General features: G+C 33.4%; 1 protein-coding gene across 3 annotated transcripts; it reads right to left on the reverse strand.

Annotated features, from left to right (window-relative positions):
• Positions 1–13,083: 13,083 nt before the first annotated feature.
• On the reverse strand, positions 13,084–18,597 carry LOC130825843 (putative F-box/FBD/LRR-repeat protein At1g78760). Of its 3 annotated transcripts, XM_057691284.1 has the most exons (7): positions 18,000–18,597; positions 17,723–17,769; positions 15,791–15,866; positions 14,702–15,274; positions 14,332–14,577; positions 14,091–14,234; positions 13,084–13,855 (listed from the first exon to the last, which is right to left on the reverse strand). In XM_057691284.1, exons 3-7 carry the CDS (start codon positions 15,827–15,829, stop codon positions 13,460–13,462), a joined length of 1,398 nt encoding a protein of 465 aa, XP_057547267.1. In that variant the 5' UTR covers positions 15,830–15,866; positions 17,723–17,769; positions 18,000–18,597; the 3' UTR covers positions 13,084–13,459. The 3 variants fall into 3 exon arrangements, with proteins under 3 accessions (XP_057547267.1, XP_057547266.1, XP_057547268.1); XM_057691283.1 differs by lacking the exon at positions 17,723–17,769; XM_057691285.1 differs by lacking the exons at positions 15,791–15,866; positions 17,723–17,769.
• Between the last annotated feature and the right edge of the window lie 238 nt (positions 18,598–18,835).

Below are 18,835 nucleotides of genomic sequence, written 5' to 3' on the forward strand. Positions count from 1 at the left end.
GTGTAGAGTCCTTACCCTTCTCATTTTCAACTACTTCTCAATGGATCACTCCCCTATATATATATATATATATATATATATATATATATATATATATATATATATATATATATATATATATATATATATATATATATATATATATACATATATATATATATATATATATATATATATATATATATATATATATATATATATATATATATATATACATATACATATATATATATATATATATATATATATATATATATATATATATATATAGATGTAGGATCAAATGAGAAGGATTTTAAAATGAGAAGGGTGAGAAGGATTTTCGTTTGATTTTTTATGGTTACTATATATACAAAAAAGGATACTATGTTATAAATTAAGAACATTTTAAAAATTATTTCATAGTTACCTTTCTGTGTAACATGGTAACTTTTACAATTATGAGTTTTTGGCTCAATCGTGACCATAGATTTTTTTATTTTAGTGAAATCAAGGGTGTAGAGTCCTTCTTACCCTTCTCATTTTCAACCACTTCTCAATGGATCCCTCCCCTATATATATATATATATATATATATATATATATATATATATAGATGTAGGATCAAATGAGAAGGATTTTAAAATGAGAAGGGTGAGAAGGATTTTTGTTTGATTTTTTTTGGTTACTATATATACAAAAAAGGATACTATGTTATAAATTTAAGAACATTTTAAAAATTATTTCATAGTTACCTTTCTGTGTAACATAGTAACTTTTACAATTATGAGTTTTTGGCTCATCGTGACCATAGATTTTTTTATTTTAGTGAAATCAAGGGTGTAGAGTCCTTACCCTTCTCATTTTCAACTACTTCTCAATGGATCACTCCCCTATATATATATATATATATATATATATATATATATATATATATATATATATATATATATATATATATATATATATATATATATATATATATATATATATATATATATATATACATATATATATATATATATATATATATATATATATATATATATATATATATATATATATATACATATACATATATATATATATTTATATATATATATATATATAGATGTAGGATCAAATGAGAAGGATTTTAAAATGAGAAGGGTGAGAAGGATTTTCGTTTGATTTTTTATGGTTACTATATATACAAAAAAGGATACTATGTTATAAATTAAGAACATTTTAAAAATTATTTCATAGTTACCTTTCTGTGTAACATGGTAACTTTTACAATTATGAGTTTTTGGCTCAATCGTGACCATAGATTTTTTTATTTTAGTGAAATCAAGGGTGTAGAGTCCTTCTTACCCTTCTCATTTTCAACCACTTCTCAATGGATCCCTCCCCTATATATATATATATATATATATATATATATATATATATATATATATATATATATATATATATATATATATATATATATATATATATATATATATATAGATGTAGGATCAAATGAGAAGGATTTTAAAATGAGAAGGGTGAGAAGGATTTTTGTTTGATTTTTTTTGGTTACTATATATACAAAAAAGGATACTATGTTATAAATTAGATACGATTAAAGTTATATTATTATTTTGATAATGAAATTAGATACGATTTAAATTGGAAGATAAATATTTGTGATATTAATTCATATTGCCACAATTGATGTTAAGATGGTGATTTGAAAAATGAGATTTCAGTTGGATATTCTTGACATCTATTTTCGTTGGGAAAATTTATGATCCTAAAATAAAATAAATAATGTGTATTTGATTATATGTTTGTGTGATCGCGACTAATTATTAAAATATATTAAATCACGTAAAGTGTAACACGAGGGGAATGAAGCTCTTATATTTGTTGTGATCCAAGTATAAGGGTGATGAACAGGCTGCCCTGTTTGGTTAGTATAGCTGCCGACAGGTATTATTATTATTTCTGATACTTGATATGATGTTTGGTCTTCCTTCTATTTGTTGTCATCCAAGTAGAAGGGGTGTGCACACTAGGATTCCCTGAGACTACTCTGTTGGCCTTGAATTATTTGGGGTGACGACCTCTTGATGAAGTAGGTATAGGGGTAAAGCCTCGGCCTACTGGCGTTCTCGTTCCCTCAAATTAAAATTTGATTATGTGTTTGTCATTATTAAATATCAAATTAATGAATTGGTTTATGTGATATTATATGTATTGTTTTCTCAAATTGTTTTCTTTTAAACTCAAATACATATTATTTTCTAAAATTATTTTCAATTTGACTATATTTTATTTTCTTAAAAATCATTTTCAAATTTAATCGTTTTACGGGATGGAGTTGGAATTACTCAATTTCCTGATTTTGGGAGTTTTTCCCTTGTATTCCTTGCATTTTTATATTGCAGGTTATTAATCGCGTGGGAATCATGGAGTGAGGATCACTTAGAAGTATAGCTTTTATTAGAGTCGTATTTCAGTTTAAATTATTTTTTAGCTGTTTAAAGTTTATATGGATACGGGTTACGTTTCAGTCTTTTCTTATGTTGTAAGACTCCTTGTTGGATTAAAAATTATTAAGTTATTTTTTTAATTGTTAAGCCTTACATTTATTTTATTAGAAATAAATGTGGCCGTAACACTCTCATGAATAGGTTTTTTTTTCATGTTTTTCATTAAAGGTGTTTTCAAAAAGTTCGACCTATTCTGAGGGTGTTACAAAGTGGTATCAGAGCTTAGGTTTGTTTTGGTAAAATCTTAGGGTCATTTAAGATTTAAAGTTTGTAAAGGCTTAAATGAAAAATAGGTTAAATGATACAAGGAAAAATTATTTTAAATAATTGAAGTAAGTTACAAATAAAAATAAATTATGAGAGTGGGGACGAATGGGTTTATTGTTTTGAAGTACTTCTAAGTACTTAGTAGTAGTGTGTTATTTCTTATAATTATATTTTTGTTGTCTTTTGTTTTTTGTTAGATGCCTCGATTCCGTTGCACTGCTAGGAAAAGTGTTAGAAATTTTCGTGATGCACCGTACCACCTTTCTATGAAAACAAGAGAACCCATCTCCTCATATGTCCATCGTCTCCGTGTAAGCATGAAGAACTGCCATCTAAATAAGTATCATGGCAACTCTGATTATAATACACCACCTAAGCAAGCAGATGTCCTTATTCGAACCTTAAGTGATGTAGGCCCTTATGCCGAACTTAAGAAAGAATACAATGACATAATTAAAAACGGGAGACCCAATTGGGAAAGGTATGCAGAAAATGAGAAATGGTTCCTTACTCTAGAATATTTAGAAAAGAGAATGATCGATGCTAAGGCAAAGTGGATCTATAATGTATCTGGGAGCTCCTATGACTACGAGGATGAGAGTGACAGGGAAAATGATAACACCAATACCATACCTATACTTATTCAATCTGAAGATGAAAGAAACTATGAACCTAAGGAAGACTATGTAGAAGATCCTGAGGAGGATCCCGAGGAGGATTTTGAGGAAGAGCCAGTTCGAAAGTGATTTTGATGATTACTTTTTAACTAGAAAAATGGGATAGGTTGGAATTTGTTAACTTTAGATTATATTGCTAGTTGTCTTTATTTATTTTTATCCTTATTTTTATTTTTTTTATTTTTATTTTTTGAACAATGTTGATTTCATTTATTGTCATTAGATTATTACTTAAAAATTTATATTAATGAATATTTCATGAGTCTTTATATTGTGTGTGCAAATTGTTCCCTTGTATTTTCTTTCAATCTTGAAGATTGAGAATAACTGTGTATGAACATGATGGAACGTTAGTATTAAAACGCTTAGTTCTTATATCGACAGCTTATGCAATACCTGAACGTTTACACTCGATCTCGCAGTCGTCAACAAGCAAATAACATGGCCGAAACACCTGAACAATTAGCAGCTAGAGTGAGGGTACTTGAGCAGTTGTCACAAAACATAGGACTATTAGTGCAAAACCAAGCTAACAATATGAACAATGGACATGATGACCCCCAAGCTGTCATGGCTAAGAAGATCGCCACTTTAAAACCCCCTACCTTTGTTGGGAAAGAGGACCCTATGTTATTAGAGAATTGGTTACGTGATATGGAGAAAATTTTTACTGCAAATGGAACACCTGAGACTCAAAAGGTTGACCAAGCTACGTTTTACCTACGCGAGGATGCCGACACATGGTGGGAAACTGAGGGACAAACCATTAGTAATCAACCAAACTTTGACTGGGATTCTTTTAAAGGTGCTATTAGAGGTCGATTCCCTGAACATATTAGGAGACAAAAGTGCAGTGAATTCAATAGGTTGAACCAAGGGAAGTTTATGAGTGTCAAGGAATATGCCCAAAAGTTTAATGAGTATGCTAAGTTTTGCCCTAATATGGTCCCTGATGAGGTTTCTAAGGCCTAAAAATTTGAGGATGGTTTAGTTTTCAGGATACAAACTAGGTTAGGAGGAAGTACCTCATCTACCCTTGCAGAGGCCTATTCTAAGGCGTGTAATATGGAGAGGATCTTACAAAGAGAAGAAGATGTGTTGGGAAGGAACAAGAGGAAAGACCAAAGTAATGCGGATAGTCAAAGCATTGATAAACGACCTCGTTTTGGTAACAATGGGGGTAATGGTAGGAACAATCACCATGGGGGAGGACATAACAATAGGAACTACCAAAACCCTAGGCAGAATCAAAACCAGCAAAGGAATGGTAACTAGAGGGCTTGGGTTTGTAAGAAATGTGAGAAGAGTCATTCGGGCTATACGTGTCAAGGCGAACCAATTAGATGTTATGCTTGTGGCGAAGCTGGACATAAGGCTAATTATTGTCCCAAGAGGCAAGAAAGAAACCAACTAGGGCAGAATGGACACAACAAGGGCTATAACAACAATGGAGGAGGACCTAGGAACCATAACTTCAACAACAACCGCTCGAACAATACTCAAACAGGAGGTGATTCAACAAATGACAAGTACAATGCCAACAACAAGCTGAACAATAATGGAAACAATGGAAATGGAGGACGCACTTTCAATGGGAGACTCCACGTTATGAGCAAGAGTGAAGCTGAGTCAGACGCCAACATTGTGACGGGTACTTTCCTTGTAAACTCTAAACTTGCTTTTGTACTCTTTGATTCTGGAGCTTCACATTCCTTTTTATCTAAATCTTTTATCAAAAAACATTCACTTAAACCTTCTTCTTCATGTCAAGCTAAGGTAACCACACCCTCAGGTGAAACCTTTCTCAGTAAGAACCTTTACTTAGGTATGCCTATTGTCATCTCTGAAACCGAACTACCCGTGAACCTTATCGAGTTCAATTTAAAAGACTTCGATTTGGTTTTGGGAATGGATTGGTTAAAGAAGTATCAGGCAGAAATAAATTGTGCTAAACAGAGAATTACCTTTAGATGCCCTAAGGGAAATAAACTAACCTATCAAGAAACTACTTCCGAGCCACCAAAGACCAAGCTTATCTCCGCCTTAAATCTCCAGACCCATCTTAGGAAAGGCTACCCCGTATATTTGTGCCATGTAAAGGACACGAGCATGAAAGAGGACGAGTTAGGAGAGATACCTGTGGTTAAGGAGTTTGCTGATGTGTTCCCAGATGAGATTCCAGAGATGCCTCCGGTGAGAGAGTTAGACTTCAAGATTGACTTAGTTCCCGGAACAGGACCCATTTCAAAGGCACCTTATAGGATGGCACCTGCTGAGTTGCAAGAGTTGAAGGTACAACTTGAGGACTTGTTGGATAAAGGATATATAAGACCAAGTGTATCACCTTGGGGAGCCCCAGTATTATTTGTTAGGAAGAAAGATGGAACGTTGAGACTATGTATTGATTATAGGGATTTAAATAGAGTGACGGTGAAGAATAAGTATCCACTTCCTAGAATTGAGGATCTATTCGATCAACTTAGGGGTGCAGGAGTGTTTTCAAAGATTGATTTGAGATCAGGTTATCATCAATTACGAATTGCAGAAGAGGATATAGCCAAAACAGCTTTTTGAACGAGGTATGGCCATTATGAGTTCACAGTCATGCCCTTTGGCCTCACCAATGCGCCTGCTGTCTTTATGGACCTTATGAATAGGACTTTTCAGCCTTATTTGGATAAGTTTGTAGTTGTTTTCATTGATGATATTTTAGTATACTCTATGAATCGAGAGGAGCATGAGGCTCATTTGAGGAAGGTTTTAGAGATTTTAAGAGAGAATAAGTTGTATGCCAAGTTTTCGAAATGTGAATTTTGGTTGGAAAAGGTATCATTTTTGGGGCATGTAATTTCAAAGGATGGAGTAATGGTAGATCCCTCGAAGGTTCAAGCAGTAATGAACTGGCCTAAACCCACTAATGTGACAGAAGTGAGAAGTTTCTTAGGTTTAGCCGGATACTATAGGAGATTTGTGAAAAATTTCTCGAGAATCGCTCAACCTATTACTAATTTGATGAAGAAGACCACTAAGTTTCAATGGGATGAGAAGTGTGAAGCGGCATTCCAAGAGTTGAAATCAAGGCTTACCTCTGCACCTGTGCTGACCTTACCAAATGAAAGTGGAGAATATGAAGTTTATACAGACGCATCTAAGAATGGACTAGGTTGTGTGTTGATGCAAGATGGAAAAGTAGTAGCATATGCTTCACGACAACTTAAGCCGCATGAGAAGAATTACCCCACACATGACTTAGAATTGGGAGCTGTAGTCTTTGCATTGAAAATTTGGAGACATTATTTATTTGGAGTAAAGTGCAAGATTTATACCGATCACAAGAGTTTGAGGTTCTTGTACACACAAAAGGAGTTGAATATGAGACAAAGACGATGGTTAGAACTCATTAAGGATTATGATCTGGACTTGAAGTATTGTGAGGGAAAGGCAAACAAGGTAGCTGATGCTCTGAGTAGGAAGTCAAGTCATACAATGAATGCATTAATTTTAGCAGATGAGTTGTGTGAAGAGATCCGTAAGATGAACTTAGAAGTGGTAGAGTATGGATATGTGGGTATTCAATTGAATGGAATGACGATTGAATCCGATATTTTTGAGGAAATTAGGGTGAAGCAAGTTACGGATAACTGGCTAACTAAATTGAAGAAGTTGAAGGAGGATGGTCAAGCACCTGAGTTCGAAAGTGATGAAAATGGCGTAATGAAGTATAAAGGAAGATGGTGCATACCGCATGACGAGGAGCTTAAGACTAGGATTATGACTGAAGCCCATAATTCCCCATACTCAATACATCCTGGTGGTGATAAGATGTACAAGGATCTTAAGAAGAACTTTTGGTGGCCCAACATGAAGCGTGAAGTTGCAGGCTTTGTGGCGAAGTGTTTAACATGTCAAAAGGTGAAAATTCAACATATGAAGCCGGGGGGAAAATTGCAACCATTAGAAATACCTGGATGGAAATGGGAGTCGATTTCAATGGACTTTGTAGTAGGTTTGCCAAAGGCAAAAACAGGGAAGAATGCCATATGGGTGATAGTGGATCGATTAACAAAAACAGCAAGGTTTATAGCGATGAAGAGTACTTGGACAATGCAACAGATGGCAGACGCGTATTTTCAAGAGGTAGTGAGATTGCATGGTGTGCCTAAGGACATTGTATCGGATAGAGATTCGAGGTTTCTGTCTAAATTTTGGAAGATGCTACAAGGAGCAGTGGGCACGATACTAAAGTTCAACACTGCATTTCATCTAGCAACGGATGGTCAAACAGAGAGAACGATTCAGACTCTTGAGGATTTGTTAAGAGCATGTGTTATGGATTTTGGTGGATCTTGGGAGGATAATTTGATGTATGTAGAGTTTTCTTACAATAATAGTTTTCATTTTAGCATAGGAATGGCACCTTACGAAGCCCTATATGGGAGGAAGTGTAGGAGTCCTATATGTTGGAATGATGTTAATGAGGCGTTGGGATTAGGACCAGACATGATAGAGGAGACTACAAAGAAAGTAAGAATGATCCAAGAACGTATGAGGGAAGCGCAAGACCGTCAAAAGTCGTATGCAGACAAAAAGAGGAGGGCACTAGAGTTTGAAGTAGGTGAAAAAGTTTTGCTCAAAGTGTCACCAACCAAAGGAGTCATGAGATTTGGCAGGAAGGGTAAATTGAGTCCTCGTTTTATAGGTCCTTATGAAGTATTGGAACGAATTGGGGAAGTAGCCTATAGATTAGCGCTACCTATGAACCTAGCCAAAGTCCACAACGTTTTCCATGTATCCCAACTCCGAAAATATGTCCATGACCCTTCCCATATAATACGACCTGAAACCATTGAACTTGATGAAACCCTTACCTTTGAAGAAAAGCCAATAAAAATCCTTGATACCAAAACAAGATGTACCCGGAACAAGGAAATTAAGTTGGTCAAGATATTATGGACGAACCAACAAACTGAAGTAGCCACATGGGAAACCGAAGTTGACATGAGAAAGCGATACCCCGAACTTTTCGAACAGGTACGTTGAGTTTCGAGGACGAAACTTTTTAAAATAGGGGGGTGATGCGAGTCTATAAAACCGTCCAATATTTTTTTTTAAAACTTCAGTAGTTAACTTTAAGTTCGAGGACGAACTTTTGTTTTAAGGGGGAGTGTATGTAATATCCTTTTTTTTAAAAAAAAAAGAATAATAATAATAATAATAATAATAAATAAATTTCAGAAAAAAATAAATAAAAAAACCATAACCTACCATTAACAATAACTTCCCACACCATTAACAATAACTTCCCACTCCTTCCTCTAAACCTTATAACCAACTTCATTTACCTCTTATAAATTAAACCAATTACCCTTAATTTCATTCACATTATTACTCACAATCCCTTCTTCTCCTACAAATTACTTACTTTAACTCCCATTTACTTAAAATTCAGTCAAGAATACTCAAGATTTTAATATTAAAGGTATGAAATTTCGTCTCTTTATAATATTGTTCTACCAATTTCAATCAAATTACACATTTTGCATTTGAAAAAAAAAAATTATTCCTGACCTTAGTTTTCCGGCGATACGACAGTCACCGGGATACCACCGGCGTGAGACGGCGGCCACCGGAGCTACCGCCGGCCGGCACCTTCTCCTTTTTCCTTCTTCCTTCTCCCTTCCTCCTTCTCTCTCCTCCTTCCCTTTCTTTTCGGTTTCGTGAGTTATGGAACTCACCTTTCTCTTTTTGTTTTTTTTTTTTTATATATAATCATTATTATTATTATTATTATTATTATTATTATTATTATTATTATTATTATTATTATTATTATTATTATTATTATTATTATTATTATTATCCTTAACCCTTATAATTTTTTTTTAAATCTTATAATAAAATGAGTTAACTATTTTAAATCCTTGCTCTTCTATACTACTCTTAAAATTTTAAATTACATGTTTAAAATTATTCTTTTTAATTAAAGTATACAAAATGAAAAAAAAAGAGTCTTTTAATTTATTTATTTTAATGGGTTGATCGGGGTATTAAATTGAGATATATTATTTTCTCGTGTAGACAGCGGATTCGTAGACAGAGATTATTAGAAGCGTACGTTGTCTAGAATCGTGTGACAAGGTAATTCTCAATGTCCATCTAATTAGGACTATCCCGTTAGTATTATGTGCTAAGTGATAATTGATGTGTTTAAATGAGTGCATGATTTAATATGACATTATTTTGTATGATATTATGTTTTATATATTCTCAAATTATATTTATTATTATTTTTGTCAAACTCGAATTTATAATTTTTTTTTTCGATAAAATTTATATTATATTTTGATGAAAGTTATATTATTATTTTGATAATGAAATTAGATACGATTTAAATTGGAAGATAAATATTTGTGATATTAATTCATATTGCCACAATTGATGTTAAAATGGTGATTTGAAAAATGAGATTTCAGTTGGATATTCTTGAGATCTATTTTTGTTGGGAAAATTTATGATCCTAAAATAAAATAAAAATAATGTGTATTTGATTATATGTTTGTGTGATCGCGACTAATTATTAAAATATATTAAATCACGTAACGTGTAACACGAGGGGAATGAAGCTCTTATATTTGTTGTGATCCAAGTATATGGGTGATGAACAGGCTGCCCTGTTTGGTTAGTATAGCTGCCGACAGGTATTATTATTATTATTTCTGATACTTGATATGATGTTTGGTCTTCCTTCTATTTGTTGTGATCCAAGTAGAAGGGGTGTGCACACTAGGATTCCCTGAGACTACTCTGTTGGCCTTGAATTATTTGGGTTGACGACCTCTTGGTGAAGTAGGTATAGGGGTAAAGCCTCGGCCTACTGGCGTTCTCGTTCCCTCAAATTAAAAATTGATTATGTATTTGTCATTATTAAATATCAAATTAATGAATTGGTTTATGTGATATTATATGTATTGTTTTCTCAAATTGTTTTCTTTTAAACTCAAATACATATTATTTTCTAAAATTATTTTCAATTTGATTATATTTTATTTTCTTAAAAATCATTTTCAAATTTAATCGTTTTACGGGATGGAGTTGGAATTACTCAATTTCCTGATTTTGGGAGTTTTTCCCTTGTCTTCCTTGCATTTTTATATTGCAGGTTATTAATCGCGTGGGAATCATGGAGTGAGGATCACTTAGAAGTATAGCTTTTATTAGAGTCGTATTTCAGTTTAAATTTTTTTTTAGCTGTTTAAAGTTTATATGGATACGGGTTACGTTTCAGTCTTTTCTTATGTTGTAAGACTCCTTGTTGGATTAAAAATTATTAAGTTATTTTTTTAATTGTTAAGCCTTACATTTATTTTATTAGAAATAAATGTGGCGGTAACACTCTCATGAATAGGTTTTTTTTTTCATGTTTTTCATTAAAGGTGTTTTCAAAAAGTTTGACCTATTCTGAGGGTGTTACAAAAAGCAAGACTTAAAGAGTATGCCTGTTGTTGTAGAGTACACTACGTTTTTCCTGAGGATTTATGTGGCTTACCACCTAAGAGAGTGGTCGACTTTCACATCAATCTGATGTTTGGAGTCACGCCAATCTCTAAGGCACCTTATCGCATGGCTCCTGCGGAAATGGCCGAGCTAAAGAAACAATTAGATGAGCTTTTGGAGAAAGGGTACATAAGACCCAGTGTGTCTCCATGGGGTGCCCCAGTATTGTTCGTCAAGAAGAAAGATGGTTCGATGAGACTGTGCATTGATTACCGAGAATTGAATAAGGTAACAGTAAAAAATCGATATTCTTTACCGCGCATTGATGATCTTTTTGATCAATTGAGAGGTGCAAAGGTCTTTTCCAAGATCGATCTTAGGTCATGGTATCATTAATTGAGAATAGCTTAATCAATGAGTTTGTCGTTATGCCATTTGGGTTAACAAATGCACCTACGGCGTTTATGGACCTTATGCAGAGATGTTACAAGGAGTACCTCGATAAGTTTGTGGTTGTCTTTATAGACGATATCCTTATCTACTCGAGAAGCAAAAAGGAGCATGAAGAGCACTTAAGGATAGTACTGAACTTGCTCAGAAGAGAAAAATTGTATGCGAAGTTTAGAAAATGTGAGTTTTGGCTTGATCATGTCTCATTCTTGGGTCATGTAGTCTCGAAAGAAGGAATTTCTGTTGATCCAGAAAAGGTAAAGCTATCATAGAGTGGCCTGCACCTAAAATTTATGTGAAGCTCGAAGTTTCATGGGTCTAGCGAGTCATTACAGAAAGTTCGTAGAAAACTTCGCCAGTATAACCCGACCAATCACACAACTGGTGTGTAAATACAAGAAATTCGAGTGGACTTCTGAATGTGAGGCAGCATTCTTGGAATTGAAGAAATGGTTGACAAGCACTCCAGTTTTAGCCCTACCAATGGTGTTGGAATTTGTTCTGTGCAGCTGTGTTCAGGTTTGCAGATGGTGTGCAGGTGTTGCAGGTGTGCAGGTGTTCTCCTATGTCCAGCAGCTGTGTGCAGCAGCAAGTTGGTGCAGCAATGCTCAAATTAGCGTATGCAGCAGTTGTGTAGTTGCTCTGATGATTAAAGGATTCTTATTTTGTTTCCTTTATTGTACCACATGTTATCACGTGATGTTTTTATATGTCAGTGTAAAGTTAGTCATAACTAGCTGCTAGCTTGTTACAGGTAGTTCTTCTTGTATAAAAAGCTATATATACATAGTTTTTTTCTTGTAATTTTGATATTGGAAAATCAATAAGATTCTTTTCCTTCTGTTCTAAATCTTTGGCTCAGTTTTATCACATCTCACCATTGTTCGCATCGATTTCACACCACTCGAGCCACCAACATCACATTATTAGAGCCAAAAGGAAAGTAGGTTGGAAGTAAAATGGTAAAGAGAAGAGGGAAAGGGTAAAGAGAATCGGAAAAGAGGGTAATCACTCTTTACATGAGCAATGACAACACCCTTCAAATGTTTTAAAAGCTATAGATTTATATATTTATTTTAAAATTACAGGAAGACTTTCGACGCCCCAGTGAGGAGGATAGAGAGCATCATAGTAGATAGTAAGAGGAGCCGAGGAAGACCTAAGAAAACTTAAATGAGCAAATAAAAGTTGACTTGTATGAATTATACCTCTCTGAAGACCTGATCAGGGATAGGGGTAGGTGAAGGTGCCTTATCCATGTTTAGACTACTGATTCTCCCTTCACTTACTTGTCGATGTTCTTGTCCTCTAGCTTCTAGTTGATGCTATTACTATTATTATTATTGTTTTCTTTTTAATTTTTAATTGTTCGCCCTACTTTATCTTATTATATCCATATGCATTCTATTCATATTTATCTTATGTCTAAGGGTCACGCTTGTGTGTGATAAAATGCAACTTGCGGAATTCGCTTCAGCCGCACTCCATCCCATCAGTTGCAAAATATTATCTTATTCTTTCTCGAGTCAGGGGATTCTTTGGCCGCACTCTCCTTTATGGGTATGAGTTGCCGCCGTCTTCCCTCCCTAGACCCTGACCATAGTATTCTATGGGCGGGATACACTAGGTATGATGATGACTGATCGATATAAAGTGACTGACGAATCGATCTCATCAAAATCTTCCAACATGCTCACGTTAAGATCCTCTTGCCTCCTTGCCTTCAAATGAGTGCTTGGGACTATCTCCTATCCTCAGTTTAGCTCTGTTCCCTTTTTAAAACCTCCGAAGGATTAAGGGCGCATCGTTCCTAACTTGCTTTGCTCGAGAAAAGGTGACCAATCCTACAAAAACGAGCAAAACACAATATACCCTACACAAGGTGATCAAATCCTATAATACTAATAAAAAAGAACAATAACCGCATAAGAATGCAAACTAAATAAGCATAAAATAAGGATAAATTAGAGAGTTATCACAAATCCTTCCAAAAAAAAAAAATAAATACTGTCAAAAATACAAAATGTATCCAATATCCAGAAAAGAAATACATTTAAAATTTGAGAGGTTCACTTAGCCTTCTTTGATAACCACAAAATTCACATGAGATGGGAGAACCAAAGCTAATCGTTCAGCGCGATCTATACAAGTTTCCATAGCTTCTTCATAATCAGAATATTCTTCATAACTAGAATATGGCTTTGGAATTATGGGGGTGAAGATGAAGTCCTTAAGCTTAATGGCATTCTTAACAATGTGCAAAGCTAGCATATATTCTTTATTGAGATCATTGTGAAATGTTGAAGCCCATTCGACTTTCCACAAGTTTGGAAAGGTTGCACTAATCTCCTCTCTAGTCTCCAACCACCGCTTCACATCTTGCAAATTCGAGTCTTTCAAGTCGTCGCTATCTGAATAATCTAAATCTGAATCTGAATCTACCTCCCCATTATAGGGATAATAAGTTACCTGAAAATTCCATCAAGTCATATTGCAATTAGTTCAGCAAAGCAAAACACCAGAGATGCCCGAAATTGACCCAATTAGCCAAAACAATATGACTTTATCCGACCCGAATACAACTCGCGTACAAAAAACAGACGTGACAACATATCTTCATACACACAAGAACCGAAATTGACCCGGTCTAAATCATCATACCTAAAACCCCAACAAAAACCTTTAAAGAACATAATTTAGTTACCTCCAGCTTGAATTCGTGCAGTAATGGGCAGGCCTCCGGGAAGCATCTTAACAAAATAAAGTTAAAATGACTATATTTGATAGAAACCCACAACTTCAGGTATTGGATATTAGGAAAAGAAGGGATGATAAGACCTTCATCAATCTGTAATAAAAAGAGAGATTTCAAAATTTAATGTTAATCAAACTATAGAATGTTGGTTGTTGTTGCCTAAGTTATTAAAGATAGAGTTGGTACTAACCCATTTCTCATATACATTAAGCGAAAGCTTAGACAAGTGAGCAGCTAAGCTTCTGATGGGCGAGAATTTTGGAAGCAGTCCTGTGTCATATAAGCCATGAAATTGCGCTTCAATGAGTGATGGAGCGCTAACATGAACCACAACTGTATGGAAGCATTTGAAATCGAACGACACAAGATTCCTAGCTTGTACCTCAACTTCTTCTAAATTCTGGCAATCATGAACTGTCAAGTATTTCAACTTTTCCTACAAAATCAATTTTACTCAGTAAAATCAGTTATAATAAGTAGAATTCATTTTTAATCAATCAATATAAATCAGTTGTTTATCATTAAAGATTCAATTTCAGATGAAATCAGGTGAACTTAACTGAGCTTAAGTTAAGAATCTTCAACTTGAATAGATTGTATGATCGAGCAATGTATAGTCGTTCTAAAAGATGGCATCGAGAAAAAACCAACTCTACTACTTCTCCACATATATTTACCCCCTTCAAACTCAGGGACTTGAGGTGGCTCATGCCTTTCCAAACATGAGATGTTATGGTATAAGATCTTAAATGGAGCTCTAAGTTCTGGACTCGTTTTAAGATAGCAAAATTGATCCAAGCCTCGAGATGACTTGAATCAGTCTCATCCAATGGAAAGCGAATTCTGAATTCATCAATAAATGGAGCACGATTCAAAGCCACTACTTGACTAACCCAATTCAAGAACCTTGGCTTTAGATCTTTGACTGGCTTGAGTTGGCGCTTACAGCCTAAGGTCATAGTCTCTAAATTATCAACATCAAAGTTGAGATTAGTGAAGTAAGTAGCCAAATACCGCCACCTTCTTGAAAGGATGCAAGTTCTTGTCGCTTCTTTTCTCTCCATAAGAGATAGAATAAAGACAAGTATATCATCAGACAATGTGCTGAGCTTATCCTTCCATTCATCTTGTTCCTGCATCATAATCATGGATAGAGTACTCATCAGAGGTGGCAACATAGTCATCATAATAATAATAATAATAATAATAATAATAATAATAATAATAATAATAGTAATAATAATAATAATAATAATAATCATCATCATCATCATCAACCCTAAACTTTCGGCTCATAACGTAAGGAGGAATGCAGTCAAAAGATAACAAAAATACTTTAAAAAGAATTTGATCAAGGCCCCACTCTAATATCTGTAGCTCCACACAATGACATCAACCCTAAGAATCTCGCTCATAAAAGCAGTCAGAGCTAAGGTTGAGAGGGTAAAGATTAATGTAGTCAAAAGATTAAAAAAAAAAAAAAAAAAAAAGCTTCTATAAGAATTTGATCAAGGCCACAATTTATAATTTGTACTAGCTGTTTTATAATGACTAAGCTAGTTGATTAACTTGGAATATAAAAGTCCTGCTACTGTTACTAGACAATTAACAACCAAAATTCAACGCCACAATATGAGATCAGATGTTACCTGTCCATCCAAGATTAACTTTGTTGAAGAATTCGACATTGACCCTTTTGTAGATTATATTGAACTAAAAAAAAACCTGAGGAAGTTGTAACAAATAATATAAAATAAACAGCACAATAGAAATTCACTGAGAATGAGATTATCTCATTTAATCATCAGGATGACCATAGCTCAAGTATTTTCGGTTTATGCATATAGGAGAGACAAAGTTTTCCCTAAAAAACAAGAGACTATAGATCTCAGAAAAAGTAAAGCCAACAATAAAATTAAAAGTATTGCGTGTTAATTATTAGTAATTATTATAAATTAAAGCTCGTAAATGATTTTAAAAAAAACGCACAAGTGTCTGTACAGCAGTTTTGATGTTTGCACTATTAATAACATTGGGAGGAGTAAGATACCAAATGCTCAATGGCAAATTGTTTAGGCTTCCAAGGAAACGCACAAGTGTATGAACAGGGGATACCCAACTACTACTCCCAAAGGTAAAACATTATGTTAAGATTTTATTGTTATATAATATGATGATAAATTATTATTTCTAAAGAAATAAATCTATTAGAAAAGAGTTTTGATATTATAAAATTGTTGCTCAAAAGTAACAATTTTATTAAATGTAAATAAATGACAAGTGAAAAAGAGTTCAAGTAGGATAAAAGCTCTATTTCAAAGTTACCTTGGGAACTATTATTTAATACTTCCTCCGTTCCATTTTAGTCGCTACATTTGCATGGACACGGGTATTAAGAAAAGTGATTGACTTACACTGTAGCTGATTGTTTACTTTATAGAGTATAGTATTTTATTATTGTTAATTGAAAAAGAAAAAGGAAAAATAGGTTGTTAGGTTACTTTATGGAGTATAGTATAGTTTTTTATTATAGAGTATAGAGTATAGAATAGAATAAAAATAGGAGTAGGTAGAACTTTAAATGATTGTTTTATTACTAAAAAAGGAAATGTGGCAACTAATATGAAATTGCCAAAAATAGAAAATGTAGCAAGTATTATGAAACAGAGAAAATAATATTATTAGAAAGGAGTTTAATAGGATCTATTTAAGCAAATAAAAATTCCACCCATTAAAACAAGTGAAAAAGTGTTCAGGTAGCATCAAAGATCTATTAAATAGTTAACTTAGGAGTCATTATTTGGTTATATTATTAGAAAGGTATTACAAGTTCTATTTAAGCAAATAATAATTCCACCCATTAAAACAATTGAAAACGAGTTCCAGTATGATCAAAACTCTATTTCAAAGTCAACTTGGAGTTGCAGAGTTTAACACGATCTATATAAACAGATACAAACAAAGGAACAACTTAAGCCACGAGATCAGAAATCAATAGCCCACAAAATTTAATACAAGGTCAGATTATTATATTTTAAAACAGATGTTCAAAATTTTAGCAATTTATTCCCATCTATATTTTGTACAACTATTTATCTTTTCATAATTGTCTAAACGGTTAAAATAGAACACAGTCTGTATTAATAAATTTAATTATAAAATCAAAAACCGAAAAAAAAACAGAAAAGAAAATGAAGGGAGAAAGAAATGGGGTGAATCAGGAAAGTTTTGATTTTTAACTCATGTTCATCATCTATACATGGAATTTTAATCATATTTTTAGATCGTAAGTGTATAATTGCTTTTAGAAGAGAAAACACATAAAGAAATAAATTTTTAAAATTTAATTGCTTTTCTTTTTTTTACAAATTTTTAAGCAAACATAGTAAAACAATAAGCATAAATGAAAAAACCCATAAAAACTATTCATTTTCATCTAATTGGAAAAAAAAAATCTGGGTGAAAAGGAGCAATCTTTTATTATTATATTGCTCAAATTAGTATATATTTTGAATAATTATTTAATATTTCTAATAATTACAATAATGAATAAAAAAATTAAAATTTGGTGATAAAATTACCAATTCAATTGCAGCTTCTTGGAAGCTAGATCGCTGGCTACATCGAACTGCTTTCACAAAATACACAAACTTTGTTGAATTTTAATGGTTTTATGATCTCTTCCATTATTATAATTTTTATTATTAATATTATTTTCTTGTATAAAAATTAATATTAATTAATAAAAACATCAAATTCCCAAAGTCATCACAAAAAAAAAGCTAAAGATTTAAAAACTCAATTGAATTTAACATCTAGAATAAGTAGAACAGAAATTTATTATTGGTGGGAGTATACCTTAATATGGAGGAAGAAGAAGATAATGGTGAAGGATGGATGCTTCGTGTAGTTGCTCAGGGGCGCGTGGCTGGCTTCAAGCGCCGCTAGGGCTACTGCGTCTGTTCGGCTAAATTGGTTGGCCGGTGCTGGCGGCGGCTGCTCGGTTGAGGCTACGACGATGAGACAAGGAACAGAGAAAGAGATTTGAAACTTGAAATAAAAACAAAACCCTAACTTTTGGGGATTTCAAAAATCAAAATAATAACTAAATTGAATTGAAGGTGGGTTGGTGTGGTGGTGGGCCGTCGGCGTTGATGAGTCTGGTGGTCTTGATTTCACGTTCACCTATTCACGGAAGCAGCAGTAGCAGCCAGCAGTGGCCTTGCGAAGTGCGAATAGGCGAACAACGAACTGATTCGCTCAGTGAACGTCAGTGAGGGGTGGCGACTGGCGAGAAATGCCGGCGAGGGGTGGGTGGTGTGGGTCGTCACTTGTCCAGTTGTGGGTATCTTAAAGAGAATTGAGAAATTGAACAAATTGACGAATATGACTATCTTAAAGAAGAACCCTATTTTTGTATTTGTTCTTGAGAAAATTACAATAAACAATTAACAAAATGAAATTTTGAATGGAATTATGCCTTAGATAATTTTAGTTTATATAGTAGGAGAGTATACGAAAACCTAGGGTTTTTTGAGGTTAATGGGCTTTGTGATAAGTATATTGTATACCACATAGAATTATGCCTTTTAAAGATAATGGATGATCCTATATACTCATAGTACTATATGTCTATTTACTTTTTCAAAGTTATCTAATATACTTATTAAATAATTAATCAAAATATTCTATAA

This window comes from Amaranthus tricolor, chromosome 10 (assembly GCF_026212465.1).
Source record: "Amaranthus tricolor cultivar Red isolate AtriRed21 chromosome 10, ASM2621246v1, whole genome shotgun sequence".
Classification (NCBI taxonomy): Eukaryota; Viridiplantae; Streptophyta; class Magnoliopsida; order Caryophyllales; family Amaranthaceae; genus Amaranthus; species Amaranthus tricolor.

Coding starts and splice junctions, on each gene's coding strand:
- LOC130825843 (XM_057691283.1), bottom strand. CDS start 15,829: ATGTCGAATTCTTCAACAAAGTTAATCTTGGATGGACAG. Junction 15,275..15,790: donor AGTTAATCTTGGATGGACAG/GTAACATCTGAT, acceptor ATTATGATGCAG/GAACAAGATGAATGGAAGGA. Junction 13,856..14,090: donor TGCACGAATTCAAGCTGGAG/GTAACTAAATTA, acceptor TGGAATTTTCAG/GTAACTTATTATCCCTATAA.